General features: G+C 37.6%; 1 protein-coding gene across 1 annotated transcript in view; it reads right to left on the bottom strand.

Annotated features, from left to right (window-relative positions):
• The window catches only part of LOC117411037 (striatin), a 112,461-nt gene that overhangs the window by 12,966 nt on the left and 84,761 nt on the right, over positions 1–14,734 (bottom strand). Inside the window, exons 6-10 of the mRNA XM_034018060.3 lie at positions 10,048–10,183; positions 9,061–9,232; positions 6,094–6,204; positions 4,754–4,897; positions 3,873–4,009 (exon numbers count right to left, since the gene is read on the bottom strand). Of these exons, the coding sequence (XP_033873951.1) occupies positions 3,873–4,009; positions 4,754–4,897; positions 6,094–6,204; positions 9,061–9,232; positions 10,048–10,183 (700 nt within the window). The remainder of the gene's footprint in view (positions 1–3,872; positions 4,010–4,753; positions 4,898–6,093; positions 6,205–9,060; positions 9,233–10,047; positions 10,184–14,734) is intronic.

Here is a 14,734-nt window from a genome sequence, read left to right as displayed (position 1 = left end):
AAACACTGAAACTCAAAATCAATTATTGTAAGGTGACATTGGTTTTATGTTGGGAAATATTAAGAAAAATAAAAAACTGAAATATCTTGCTTTCATAAGTATTCAACCCCCACACATTAATATTTGGTAGAGCCACCTTTCGCTGCAATAACAGCTTTAAGTCTTTTGGGGTAAGTATGTACCAGCTTTGCACACAGTGTCGGAGTGATTTTGGCCCATTCTTCTAGGCAGATTTGCTCCAGGTTGTTCAGGTTGGTTGGACGACGCTTGTGGACCGCAATTTTCAAATAGTGCCACAGATTCTCAATGGGATTGAGATCAGGACTTTGACTGGGCTACTGTCGGACATTCACCTTTTTGTTCTTGAGCCACTCCAATGTTGCTTTGGCCTTGTGCTTGGGATCATTGTCCTGCTGAAAGGTAAATTTCCTCCCAAGCTTCAGTTTTTTAGCGGACTGAAGCAGGTTCTCTTGCAGTATTTCCCTGTATTTTGTTCCATCCATTCTTCCTTCAATTTTAACAAGATGCCCAGTCCCTGCTGTTGAGAAGCATCCCCACAGCACGATGCTGCCACCACCATACTTCACTGTAGGGATGGTGTGTCTTGAGGCATGGGCAGTGTTAGGTTTGCGCCACACATAGTGCTTTGAGTTTTGGCCAAAAAGCTCTATCTTGGTCTCATCTGACCACAAAACCTTTTCCCACATCACAGCTGGGTCACTCTCATGCTTTCTGGCAAACTCCAGACGATCTTTCAGATGGTACTTTTGGAGTAACTGCTTCTTTCTTGCCACCCTCCCATACAGGCCAGTGTTATGCAGAGCTCTTGATATGGTTGACTGGTGCACCATTACTCCACTCCCAGCCACTGAACTCTGTAGCTCCTTCAAAGTGACTGTTGGCCTCTCTGTGGCTTCTCTCACAAGTCTCCTTCTTGTTTGAGCGCTGAGTTTTGAGGGACAGCCTTTTCTTGGCAGTACCTGGGTGGTGTGATGCAGCTTCCACTTCCTGATTATTGATCCAACTGTTCTCACTGGGGTATCCAAACACTTGGATATTATTTTGTACCCTTTCCCTAATCTATGTATTTGTATTACTTTATCTCTAACTTCTGTAGAATGCTCTTTGGTCTTCATTTTCCTTCAGATTCACAGCCTGACCAATGATCCTTCAACAGTGGGGTTTTTATCCCGAAAATGTGACAGCAACTTTAATGGTTCACAGGTGGAGGCCAATGGTAAGGTAATTGTGTCCTTGTTAGGGCAATTTCTTTCATCGGTGTAAACTGGGAGCTTCCACAGCACAGGGGTTGAATACTTATGCAAGCAAGATATTTCAGTTTTTTATTTTTCTTAAAAAAATTTGCCAACATAAAACCAATGTCACCTTACAATAATTGATTTTGAGTTTCAGTGTTTTAAAATAAAATATCAAACAGAACGAAACTTCAATGTACCATTTGTAATTCAGTAATATGAGAGAATTGGTCAGGGGTATGAATACTTTTGCAAGGCACTGTATATATATTACACACACACAATGTTTTTTGGGATATACAGTACTGTGCAAAAGTTTTAGGCAGGTGTGAAAAAATGCTGTAAAGTAAGAATGCTTTCAAAAATAGACATGTTAATAGATTATATTTATCAATTAACTAAATGCAAAGTGAGTGAACAGAAGAAAAATCTAAATCAAATCCATATTTGGTGTGACCACCCTTTGCCTTCAAAACAGCATTCTTCTAGGTACACTTGCACAAAGTCAGGGATTTTGTAGGCATATAATCAGGTGTATGATTAAACAATTATACCAAACAGGTGCTAATGATCATCAATTCAATATGTAGGTTGAAACACAATCATTAACTGAAACAGAAACAGCTGTGTAGGAGGAATAAAACTGGGTGAGGAACAGCCAAACTCAGCTAACAAGGTGAGGTTGCTGAAGACAGTTTACAGTCAAAAGTCATACACCATGGCAAGACTGAGCACAGCAACAAGACACAAGATATTTATACTGCATCAGCAAGGTCTCTCCCAGGCAGAAATTTCAAAGCAGACAGGGGTTTCCAGATGTGCTGTCCAAGCTCTTTTAAAGAAGCACAAAGAAACGGGCAACGTTGAGGACCGTAGACGCAGTGGTCGGCCAAGGAAACTTACTGCAGCAGATGAAAGACACATCATGCTTACTTCGCTTCGCAATCGGAAGATGTCCAGCAGTGCCATCAGCTCAGAATTGGCAGAAAACAGTGGGACCCTGGTACACCCATCTACTGTCCGGAGAAGTCTGGTCAGAAGTGGCCTTCATGGAAGACTTGCGGCCAAAAAGCCATACCTCCGACGTGAAAACAAGGCCAAGAGACTCAACTACGCACTAAAACACAGGAACTGGGGTGCAGAAAAATGGCAGCAGGTGCTCTGGACTGATGAGTCAAAATTTGAAATATTTGGCTGTAGCAGAAGGCAGTTTGTTCGCCAAAGGGCTGGAGAGCGGTACACGAATGAGTGTCTGCAGGCAACAGTGAAGCATGGTGGAGGTTCCTTGCAAGTTTGGGGCTGCATTTCTGCAAACGGAGTTGGGGATTTGGTCAGAATTAATGGTCTCCTCAATGCTGAGAAGTACAGGCAGATACTTATCCATCATGCAATACCATCAGGGAGGCATCTGATTGGCCCCAAATTTATTCTGCAGCATGACAATGACCCCAAACCCCATACAGCGAAAGTCATTAAGAACTATCTTCAGCGTAAAGAAGAACAAGGAATCCTGGAAGTGATGGTATGGCCCCCACAGAGCCCTGATCTCAACATCATCGAGTCTGTCTGGGATTTCATGAAGAGAGAGAAGCAACCGAGGCTGCCTAAATCCACAGAAGAACTGTGGTTAGTTCTCCAAGATTTTTGGGCCAACCTACCTGCCGAGTTCCTTCAAAAACTGTGTGCAAGTGTACCTAGAAGAATTGATGCTGTTTTGAAGGCAAAGGGTGGTCACACCAAATATTGATTTGATGTAGATTTTTCTTCTGTTCACTTTGCATTTTGTTAATTGATAAATATAAACTATTAACATGTCTATTTTTGAAAGCATTCTTACTTTACAGTATTTTTTCACACCTGCCTAAAACTTTTGCACAGTACTGTACACACAAGGTTTAAATGATTAAGAAGAAATTTATTTCAAGATGTTTAGGACAAGTAAACTTGTTTCTCTTTACTCCAATTGGCGATCGATTTGTAACAGTATTTTGTGGGTTTCTTACAAATAATTGACAACGAAGAACTAAGTGTATTGCATGACTCAGAATACTGTATGACTCATGCTGCATACCCACACAGTAATATTGTTACATGACACTTGCAATAAACGCAGCAGCCACTGAGTGCTCACTTGATGGCCTGAAGTACTGAACACAGGGTCTTCCATAGGTATTCCGTGAAACCTTGTTTTGTATTTTTGTAACGGCTGTGTAGGTACTGTTTGACAAGTGGAGTGTGGAGGTTAATAGATGTCAGCAACAAGCTGATCCGCTACATCCCCAGGCTGTGAGTGCAAATCCCTGCTTTGCTCACAAGGGCTGGGATATGTCATTCTCCTGCAATTACCACCCAACCACCACTGGATTTCAATATATTTTGACCTTTGTTGAAAATATAGTTTGTTTGAAAGCTTATCTGAGACACATTTGTTAAAACCATAACATACAAGTAGACTGTTTTAGCAAATACCGTCATTAGCCTAAATTGTCTATTTGACTTGGTTTTCCTGTAGTTAATGAGCACAATGATGTAATACCCACTACACTGTTAACCAAAGTGCTTTACAGGCATGGGATATTGACACACACACACACTATACACACACTAGTTACTTACATCATAGGTGAGTGAATCTGCCTCATTGGCGACTGTAAGGCCTGCAAGTTCTCCCAGCCCCAGCTCGCTCTCCATAGCCTCATCTGTGCCCATGATGAAAGACTTCCCTGACGTTGGAGGAAATGTCAAGGCCTCCACTGCAAAAAATACACAATAAAACATTCACAAAAAATGGTTCAACTGCTGTGCACTAAACAGTTACGTAAAAATACTCTAGAGTACATTTACAAAACATATCCTTCAGCTGGATCGCTATACAGAGTTATCATAAGTAAACAGATATAGGCAATATGTACACTGGGTATTCTTTGGGATTCCATGGTGTTGACATACAGTTTTCCATACTGTATGTGTCACTGCCTCTGGTAAATCTAATTTGTGTTGAGCAGCAGTATGATAAAACATAGTTCATATTCAAGACAAATGGTAGTAACCTACCGGCACCAGAGGTTTGACTAATGACTACAACCTGGCACAACCATCTATGTACCTGGTGCAAGAGCAATATTTTATACAATAAATACAGATTTCCACAAATAAATTACTTTGGCAAAGAATTAGTGTACAGATAAACGGCCTCTATTTATCTATACATAAAATGATGGAAGGCAGCATAATTGACTAATTGTGCAAGAAAAAGTAATTATAATGTAATTTAACCACCAATAACTTTAAACACTCAATCATAAGCGTTGAGGTAAAAGTCAAAATGTTTTGGCTACTGCCTTCATCAATTACAATGATAATGATGATGCCAGCAATCAAACTCATTCACAATCATTTTCATTATATTGTACTCATCTGAGTGTTGCCCCTGGTAACAGACTGTTGAAGTATCTCACAAACAGCGCACATTCCCTGCTGTCGGTAAAGAAGCCTACCTTCGTCCGTCCTGTTTGTTTCATGTTCATTGAGCCGTGCCACGCTGGGTCGTGATGGGGGAGTCACTGAGGGCTGCACTGAGGGAAGGTCTTCTGCGTCTCTCAGGTTCGCCAACATGTCTTGTAGCTTTGACCTGTTGGGCCCTATTCAGGGAGGGCGAGATAATGCATATATTATACTGCGATATAAAACATGTTGATTTTATTGGTAAAATACAGTACGACACTGAAAATGGTTCAGCACACCTGACAGGAAAAGGAAAAAAAGGAAAATGGTAGTCACATTTAAGGCCTAGGTGGAGCAGTATTGCTGTTGGGTGGTCTCAGGTTAGTACTCATGAAACGACACAATTCTCTGAGCTCTTTTATAAGCAAATAGGGAACAGGATTTGATTGGCAGTATTTTTCCATTAATACAAAAAAGTCCAGAATTAATGTTGGAAGAAATAAAAAAAAAAAAAAGGAAATAAAAGCAAAAAAGCTGAGAAATAGATGGTTCTAGTGAAGAAACGTGGGAAAAGAAAATATTAAAATACACAATGGGAACAAGGAAAGGTTAAATTATATAGATTTTGGAAATGGCAAAAAAAATTGGTAAGAATGCAATCAAAAGAGCAAGCTTTTGCTGTTATTGCAATACACAATACAGTACATATTATACAGATAAACATATTTAGATATTGTGGGACAAAAACCCACACGAAAAGACAACTAAATATAGGTACATTTGCAGCACTTTGTATTAAACTCCTGTCTATTTAAGATTTTTAAAAACTCTTATTTCTATACATTAAAAAAATATTGTTTTGTTACACATTGAACAGTGTATTGGGGTTTCAATTCCAACTGATACACTTGATATTTAAAGTTACAATTTGTATTTGTTTCAAAATCTCTATGCAAATACAATAAAAAGTATTGTTGTAATACCATCACTCAAATGCTGCAAATTTCAAATACTGTACTTGTTTTTTCCCCCCCAAGTAAAAACAATGACAAAAGTGAAAAAAAAAACAGCAGAAAGATAAATCAATATTTGGAATGGTATGCTGATAGCTCAGCTGGAAAATGACACAGCAATGATACTATTTGGTACACTGACCAATATCAGACAGGCTGGTAGATAAAGTAAATGAGCCAGTGAGAGAAAATAAAGTTTGTAGGACACAGGAGTGTGGTAAAAGGCCACGTCAAACTAAAAGAAGGGAATTTAAATAAATAGTGATTGGGGAGGGCGAGAGAGGTGTTGAAGGAGCAGTAAAAGAAGAGGTGGGAAGGACGGAGGTAGTGCTTTTTTTGTTTTGTTTATAGGTTTGGCAGTGCCACCCGTCTTGACTTACTCTTCACCCCCTTTTTCCCCTTGCGTTCCTTTTTGTACTGCTCCTTGAGTTTGGTTATTAAACCTTGGTCCACATCCCAGCCTTCAGGTATGGGACACTGGCCATCCTTCTCTAAACAGGGAGACAAACGAAAAGCAGCCTTTTCAGTACAAATCCTTCTTTCACATTCTGAGGGTTTAGATAGAAAATGACACTGATTCCCACACATCCGCACGTGTAATCAAACCCATTTCATTTTCCGTGATACAAATTAGGACTTTCTTCAGGGGTGAAGAACCGAGTATCAGTCAATTAGTTTTCAGGGTTTTTTTTTTTTGTTTGTTTGTTATTTAAAATTAGCCTAATATTTGCATGAGCCCAGACACTAAGCAGAATTTGCCTGAAGACGGTAGAAAATTACAAACACCTGTGAAATAAATTTGTTATTCAAATGGAACCTGACATTTTTTTTTCATATATAAATGCTCCACCTTGCGGTTACAAGTAAGTTTCAGAAATATATCTGGCCGTCAGAGTGTTGATATTGGTAGTAGGCGCTAGGTTGACAGGTACTTTTGCATCCAAAACTACACAAAGTATAAATGTATTCATGATGATAAAGTTATAATCTGTACAGTTTTTCATGATGAGAGTTCTCATGACTTGTATCAATAATGAACATTTAAGTCTGTACATTATCTGTGATCTAACTTCAAATCAGCAATAATATAAACCCGAGTGGTCTTTAATACTTAAAAGGAACATTTTTCATATTTCTTATCGTAAGAAACCACAAGTCAAATACAACATACATCAAAAATGCTACTACTTCCCGATACCTAATCCCTTCTTGTTTTGCAGGGCCCATGGTTTGACTGCAGATAAACCATTTGAGCAAAAATATCCTCCTCATAGCCCTAATAAGGCAGAAAAATAACAAGCAAAGAACCAAAAGAAAAGAAGAGTGCTATCGATAGTGAAAATGAAGAAAATCATATACAATTAATTCTCTTCATTATATATATAAATACACACACACATACATATACATATATATATATATATATATATATATATATATATATATATATATATATATATATTAGGACTGTCAAGAGATTTAAAAATGAATCAAATTTCACGATTACATTTTTTTAATTTTAGCTGATCTTGGTTTTAGTCGCATATTTAATTGATACAATTACTGCATCCTTCTCATTCAAGTTTGTTTTATTACTGATGCTGCTATTATTATTATTATTATTATTATTATTATTATTATTATTATTATTATAATAAAGTTGGACCTTATTATCTTCAAAATCTGCTGAGCCCATATGTTCCTGGTCGTTCCCTAAGATCGGAAAATGCTAATCTTCTGACAGTCCTTAAAATTAGTTTGAACTCTGTCGGAGCCAGGGCATTAGTTATAATGCCCCTCGTCTTTGGAACTTGCTCGTCATATCAGCACAATTTAATCTTTTAAATTCTGTTTGAAAACGTATTTGTTTGGGTCTGTTTATTTGTAGCTGGATTATATATTAGACACAGGCTTTTTTATATATATTTCTTTTGTAAAGCACCCTGGAATGCATGAATAGTGCTATATAAGTGAAATTGGTATTATTATTATTGTTATTATTATTATTATTATTATTATTATTATTATTTTTAAAAAAACCACCAAGCATAAAAAAACCTATTGTCCTATTTCTGGATTAATATTGTTGCCCCTTCTTGTTTCTAGAAAGGGTATTTTGAGAAGTGAAAACGTGTTGCTTCAGATTTTATGTAGCCTACATTTGTGATACTGAAAGTTTCAATTTGACAGTAGATACATCAGAATGTTTTTTTCAATAAACCTCCAATTCACAAATCCTTCACTTTTAGTACTTTGCTTCATAATGCAGTTATAGGAGTAACTTTCTATGCAAACGCTGACTGCACTCATTGTGTTGCATGCGCCCGAGTATATTATTAAAATGGTAACACAGAGAATGAGTTACGGTATGCTAAGAGAGTCAAAACAGAGGAGTGCGATTAACACTTGTTAAAAAAAAAAATGTCTGTGTTAAATCGCAGAAGTTAACTGCGATTAATTGTACATATATGGTCACCACCTAACTGATATTATTTGAACAAGTGGATAAATTCAGGGACTGTATATTGACACCTTAGTTGATGCCACAAATCCTATACCATTTCCTTTGGTTTATTCAGCCAGTAGATTTCTTCTTTTCTGTAAACAAACTTTTATGCAGGAGTTTCCAACAAGGGAATGGTTTAACTTGGAAGGCCATTCTGTACATGGTCTACAGGCTAAACTTTCGGGCAAACAAACATCCAAGAAGGTCCATCTCATACATATTGACTTACCAAACGCCAGACGACCTCCTACTTTGTCATGCTACAGTAGCATTAGCACGTTGTAGGTGTATGAAGAACATAAAGCCTGAACTGCCTTGTCAAGTTTGTTGAAAAAGTATCTCTTTTAGTGTGGTTCAGTTTACACAACAACAACGTAAATAAATATTAACTGGAGCAGAACTGCGAAATTAAGGTGCATATTTCTTAGAATTGGGTAATACAAAAATATTTGTTTGAAGCATTTTAGATGGAGTTGGCTTATTCTTAAAAAGCAACTTGCAACTCACAGGACTTGCCTGTTGCCCCAGCTTGGTTTTGTCAGAAGGTGATAGAATTGGGCAGAAAATAAATTTGCAAGAGAACCAGTGAAGTTGGCTGAACACTTCCATTAAAAGCTATTTTAAAACACAGAAATAATAAGGGAGCATAACATTGAACTTGTCTATTAATCTAATTTGAGGGTTGGAGGGTTTTAACTGGAGGTGTCTGCCTAAAAACAGTAGCTCAAATATCTCTCATTTACCTAGGTATGAAGATATTAGAGTAGAGTAATTAGACAGTTATGTTTTACGAAAATATGCTGAAAATAGAAAATAGTATTGGATCTTAGCTATCCCATACCCCATTCTGTCCCATCCGCTGCGCTCCTGGACTCTCCAGACCCGTCCACTTCATCTGTGGTCACCAAGAAATCAAACTCCTTCAGGGCCTCTTCTGTGTCGTGATCATCGCTGGCTTCTGACGACAGTGACTGGGATGGCGATGGAGATGAGGACACCTTCTTTCTTACAATCTGTCAGAAAAGGAACAAGGATTGCATTGTGAAAATAAATCAGATTTAAGAGGAGAAAAGTCAACTAAGAAAATGTACCCTGACTAGAATCCTAGCAACTTCAAAATGACAAAATGAGGAGCAAGGAATTTTTTTTTTTTTGCAGTGTCTGTACCTTTCTAGTGATGTTTACAAAACTTGTAGTGGGTTTTGGAGATGGCAGTTTGTTTTAAATTGATCAAACTGATTAATGTTATTTGGTTTTGTTAAGTTTTTTAAAAAAAAAATTTTGTTAATTTACGTAACGTTTTCCTTTTCCTGAGCAGTTTGGATACACTGCCAGGTGTCAAGACGAACTAAAAAGAGAGCAAGGAATTTATCATAAACAATTTCAGTTTTTATCAGGAAGAATTTTAGGCAGGAAGTGTCTCCTGCTTTCAGTTTGGAAAATGTCATTAAGAAACATTCAGTGATAAGGGCTATCCTCACATTCTGGGTTGCTTAGCAACCCATGTTCCTATGCATAGTTATACAGCACAAAGTTGGTTTAGAGGAATTAATTATTTAAATGTATAATGAGTAACTCACTTCAACAGCTGTTTTGTTTTGTGATGAATAAATGCTATTTAAAAGTAGCTATTCTACTTTGTTATGCCTTCATTATCAAAACGAATTGTGCAACTCCAGAAAGCTGTTAACATACAAAACAAGAATGAAATCTTTAAATGCTTCTACGCCTATTTTCAAATATAACCTGTACCTCTAATCACTTTTTGGTATACTGTCTGAAGGCTCACCTGAGTTACTCATACAACAGAAAAGGCCTCTTTACTCACTGTTGCAGAATCTATGATAGTCTTCTCTTTCCCATCGCTGTCATCGTCTTCATCTTCATCACTAAACTCTGCAGCTGCGCTCTCCAGAAATTTAAAGGTGTCCAAGACAGATGTAGAGTCTGTCAAATCTGGTTTCCTACATGTGGAAAAAATATCACTCAACACAAAATATATACTGCTCTCCATTTTTTGTTGCTAGGAATGTAAATTCTTGTCAGACACCAAACTGGAAACATTAGCGTTGAAATACAGTGAAGAACAATAGGATATAGGTTGATGGTAGTTAACCAAAGATATAATTAAGTTATTTTATAATAGTAAAGAAACAATAAGCATTCTATGCTAGTGGCAGACAATACATAACATGATCCAGGCATTTATACAATGACAAAAGTACTATACATTCCAATTAAGGGTGGCATATAATAATGTATGCACTAAGTAATAACTAAGCCATCACTGCTCTTTGTATGATATGCAGAGTAAAGGCTGCCACACATCAGACGCAATTTTTCTGTGTAACCTATGCTCTGCATGGTGATAATGTGACTGAAGGTGGTAAAAACACCCATTTTGATAACATTATCATTTTGAAGCTTTCTTCAAAGGCTTTTTTGTACAGTAAGTATTTTAATGACCTAAACATTGGCAGAACAGAATGGCATCTCTTTTACTCTTTATAAATCCTTCCAGGTTTTCCCTATGGTTGATGGGTAACTATCGACCATCTTATTAACATTGCAATGTACATTAAAAATACAGTAAAAATAGGTCCACAAAAAACAATACAACCTTATTCAGATCTGCCACTTTTTAGATCATGCAAACAGCCCCCTTGACTTTGATTTTTGATAACCTTACTTTTTCTAAGAACTGTCCATACCAAGTTGTTCACCACATTGGATATGTAGTTCAAAAGATCCACAAATGTGGGAGACACAGCAGGCTTCTCCACTACAGCATATTCTGATCACCAGAGACAGAAAGCAGTGCTGGTGTCATTTACCACAAGAACCACTACTATTCTTTAAATGTCAGCCTTAAGGCAAAAATTCGGGGTGTGTCGGAGAGGGCTCCTCTCTCACTACGATCTCCATTTCCGTCTTAAAGCCTTGCTCTAGAGCTGCGCCCCGTCGATTCGTCAGTCCCGGGTGGACAGAGCGGCAGCTTCTCTTATCTGGCTATCTTATCTGTCAATCTATATTCACCTATATAAGCAGGATTCTAATTCCGGTCTATGTCTTGCGTTTGTTTTCTTCCTCCTCCTCCTCCTCTTCTTCTATACCACCGCAAGCAATGCACAGGGCTCCCTCTAGGGGGGCAGTGAGCTCACTCCCCCTGCCTCGGGTTCGGCAGCGCCGCCGATACGCCTACACGGCAGAGGTTCTTTCAGGAGCCAGAGGGGACCCCCGGCCACACACTGTACTTTCGTAGTTTATGCGCTTTTTGTCCCTACGTGGGCCCTCTATCCTAATCATTCTCCTCTATCCAGCTATATGTCTTAGCTTTGGCCTCTAAACTGTCTCCTATTCACAGGTTCCTTTTGGGCACGTGACCTGGCACCGGACGCCGGTTCGACCTCAACCACGAGTTCGCCACCTGGTGCCGGCCTGGTCTAAATCTTTCTTATTCCAGGTTTGTGACCTTTCTGTCCCTATGGGTACCCGCGTCTCCCCAGGCAACTCTCCATGTGTTATATGTTCTTCGGTTCCAACCATACCGGAACCTCTTGCTCTCATGGGTATCTTGCCCCCAAACCGCTGACGAAGCTCCTCACTGTTCTCTGAGTAGTGAGTCATGTCTGTTCTGTTTGTCTAATAATCTCAGCCCTTAAAGACGCCCCTTGAAATAACATACAACTTGTACATTTCTCTGTAGTTCAGAATAATTTACCAGGACACTCGAGACAAGGTGACACTACAGGTATAACTGCTAGTGCGTTTCTGCTGCCAGAAGGCAATGGAAAACATTTAAGAAATAATTAAACAGTCAAAAGAGCTACACAAACTTCTGGAAACCCTGCAATTAAAACACATACATCAATAATAGCAAAATAGCAAACCATTAGTAATCCATTAGTATTTTTCACAGACAAACACAGAACATTATGCAAAACTATTTTTAATGCAGCACAATGACAATTTCAAGAGTGAATACACAATTAACTGAACATTTTGTTGACTACCAAGACTCCTAACTGACAAGTCAATATTAATTGGAAGAATGTTCTGATATTCACAGTAGTGGTGCCTCAATGCTAAGGGACATTTCCTTTGGTGCTTTTAAGAGCTCCCATCGTGTATCTAGACAACAAACTTCCTAAAACACTGACATTAGTACCAGGAAGATAAATATCGCTCATTGATCTGATAGCTAAGTGATAAAGGATTTCAGTTACAGATTAAGAACCAATACAGTCATCTTAAAGTGCAACGCAGCTTTGATAGCTAAAGTGGTTGACTAGATACTAATAACATAATGTGCAATTTGATAAAAAAAAATAATAATAAGACGAAGTAGCTTCAAATGTCATTTAAATATTCATTTTTCCATTCACATACTATTTAAATATTGCTTTTTTCCCCCACAATATTTAAATATTGCTTTTTGTTTGCAACAACACTGCTGTATGTGGTTCTGGGATCTGTTGCTTCTGTGAAGAACAATAACCAGTTTTCTCTAAACTGTCTGACTGAAATGCCTTCCTCATTCCATTCAAATAATCTGAAAATGTGATCTTTCATCTACCACCCCCCTACACTCTGTCTATACAATACATACTGTAAGCTCTGTTATACAGTAGTTGGGTATGTTGTTGTACACTAGATGGTGTAAGCATAGTTGCAAATCACATAATCATGTTATTGTTTGAATCCAAAATCCAAAACGTATATTTTAATAATCGAATACACATAATTTACTAAAAGACTACACTAATGTACTTGCCACTGGCTAAAAATAATGCTTCCCTATACCAAAAGTAATATGTAAAAAATAACAAATCGCAGCACAATTTGACAATGCATCAATAAGTAGCTATTTTTATTAACAGTAGGTGTACAACAAGTACAGTATGCATAAAGAACAATTTATTCAGCATTTCTAAACAGCCATTAAAGGCAACAGAACTTCCGGATTATAATAAATCAATAAACTATGTCTTCATTGGACAACTATAAAATATAAAATACATGTTTACGTTAAGTAACATCATATTAAATATAGTACATACCTCCCGGTCCTGGTATACGTTATGCTAATTAAACTGCCGCAGATGAGACCTCTTCTTAACAAACAAAGTCTCTCTCCTGAGGTGTTAGGCAACTACCATCCTATTTCCAACATACCATTTTTTGCCAAAGTAAAGGAAAAAGGTGTTGCTGACCAACTTAATGACATCTCAGCAGTAATGGACTCTGGACTCTTGACCGGAGGGTCATGGGTTCAATCCCTGGTAGGGGACACTGCTGCTGTACCCTTGAGCAAGGTACTTTACCTAGATTGCTCCAGTAAAAACCCAACTGTATAAATGGGTAATTGTATGTAAAAAATAAATTTTAAGTCGCCCTGGATAAGGGCATCTGCTTAGAAATAAATAATAATAATAATAATAATAATGATAATAATAATAATAATGATTTGCTGGAGAAATTTCAATCTGTTTTTCATTCCGGTCATAGTACTGAGACTGCTTTACTGGGAGTTTGCAATGATTTTCACATGGCTAGACTCTGGTATGCTTTCAATTCTTATTTTGTTAGATCTTTCTGCAGCATTTGATACTGTTGATCATGATATTTTGTTAAATGGTCTGCTGTCTCATGTTGGTCTTTATGGGAAAGTTCTAGATTGGTTTGTTTCCTATTTACATCACCGTCGTCAGTTTATCTCAATGGGAAACTGCACCTCTGAAATAGTTACTGTACAGTTTGGCGTTTCTCAGGGCTCTGTTTTGGGCACTTTGTTGTTCAGTGTGTCTATATGTTACCTCTTGGGGACATTATTAGAAAATGCAATCTTGGCTTTCATTTTTATGTTCATGATACACAAATCTATGCATCATTTCCAGCGCAGGCAGATATTGTAACAGATACTCTTACAAAGTGTTTAACTGAGATCTGATCATGGATGGCTACAAACTTGTTGAAAACAAACCCAGGTTTGGTTAATTGTCTCTAAACTGGGTTTAATGAAATGTAATCCAATCAATATTTTTTTTTTATGGCAATTCCATTTTACCTTCCACTAGTGCAAATAAACTGGGTGTTATCTTGGACCATGAGCTTTCTTTTGATTTACATAATAATCATGTCATCAGAATAGCTTTTTATCATTTGAGAAATGTTGCCAAATTAAAGTCTGTGCTGGATATGAGAAATGTTGATACATGAATGTAAAACTTCTCGTCTTGATTATTGCAATTCTTTCTTTGTTAGTGTACCTGCCACTAAACTTAGAAGTCTTTAGCTTGTTCAGAACACAGCTGCCAGACTGGTTTCTCATACTCGTCGTTCTTAACATTTGACTCCAGTGCTCAGGTCCTTACATTGGTTACCAGTGAGCTACCAAGTGGATTTAAAAAGTTGCTATAATAACTTATAAGATCTTTTGTGGATTAGGGCCCTTTTATCTCCAAGAACTACTAACTCTGTATATTCCTACTCGTTCTTTTAGATCTGAAAATACA

The sequence above is a fragment of the Acipenser ruthenus genome, chromosome 6 (genome assembly GCF_902713425.1).
Source record: "Acipenser ruthenus chromosome 6, fAciRut3.2 maternal haplotype, whole genome shotgun sequence".
NCBI lineage: Eukaryota > Metazoa > Chordata > Actinopteri > Acipenseriformes > Acipenseridae > Acipenser > Acipenser ruthenus.
Note: the sequence above shows the minus strand (reverse complement) of the source record. Positions and strands in the feature narration are given on the sequence as shown.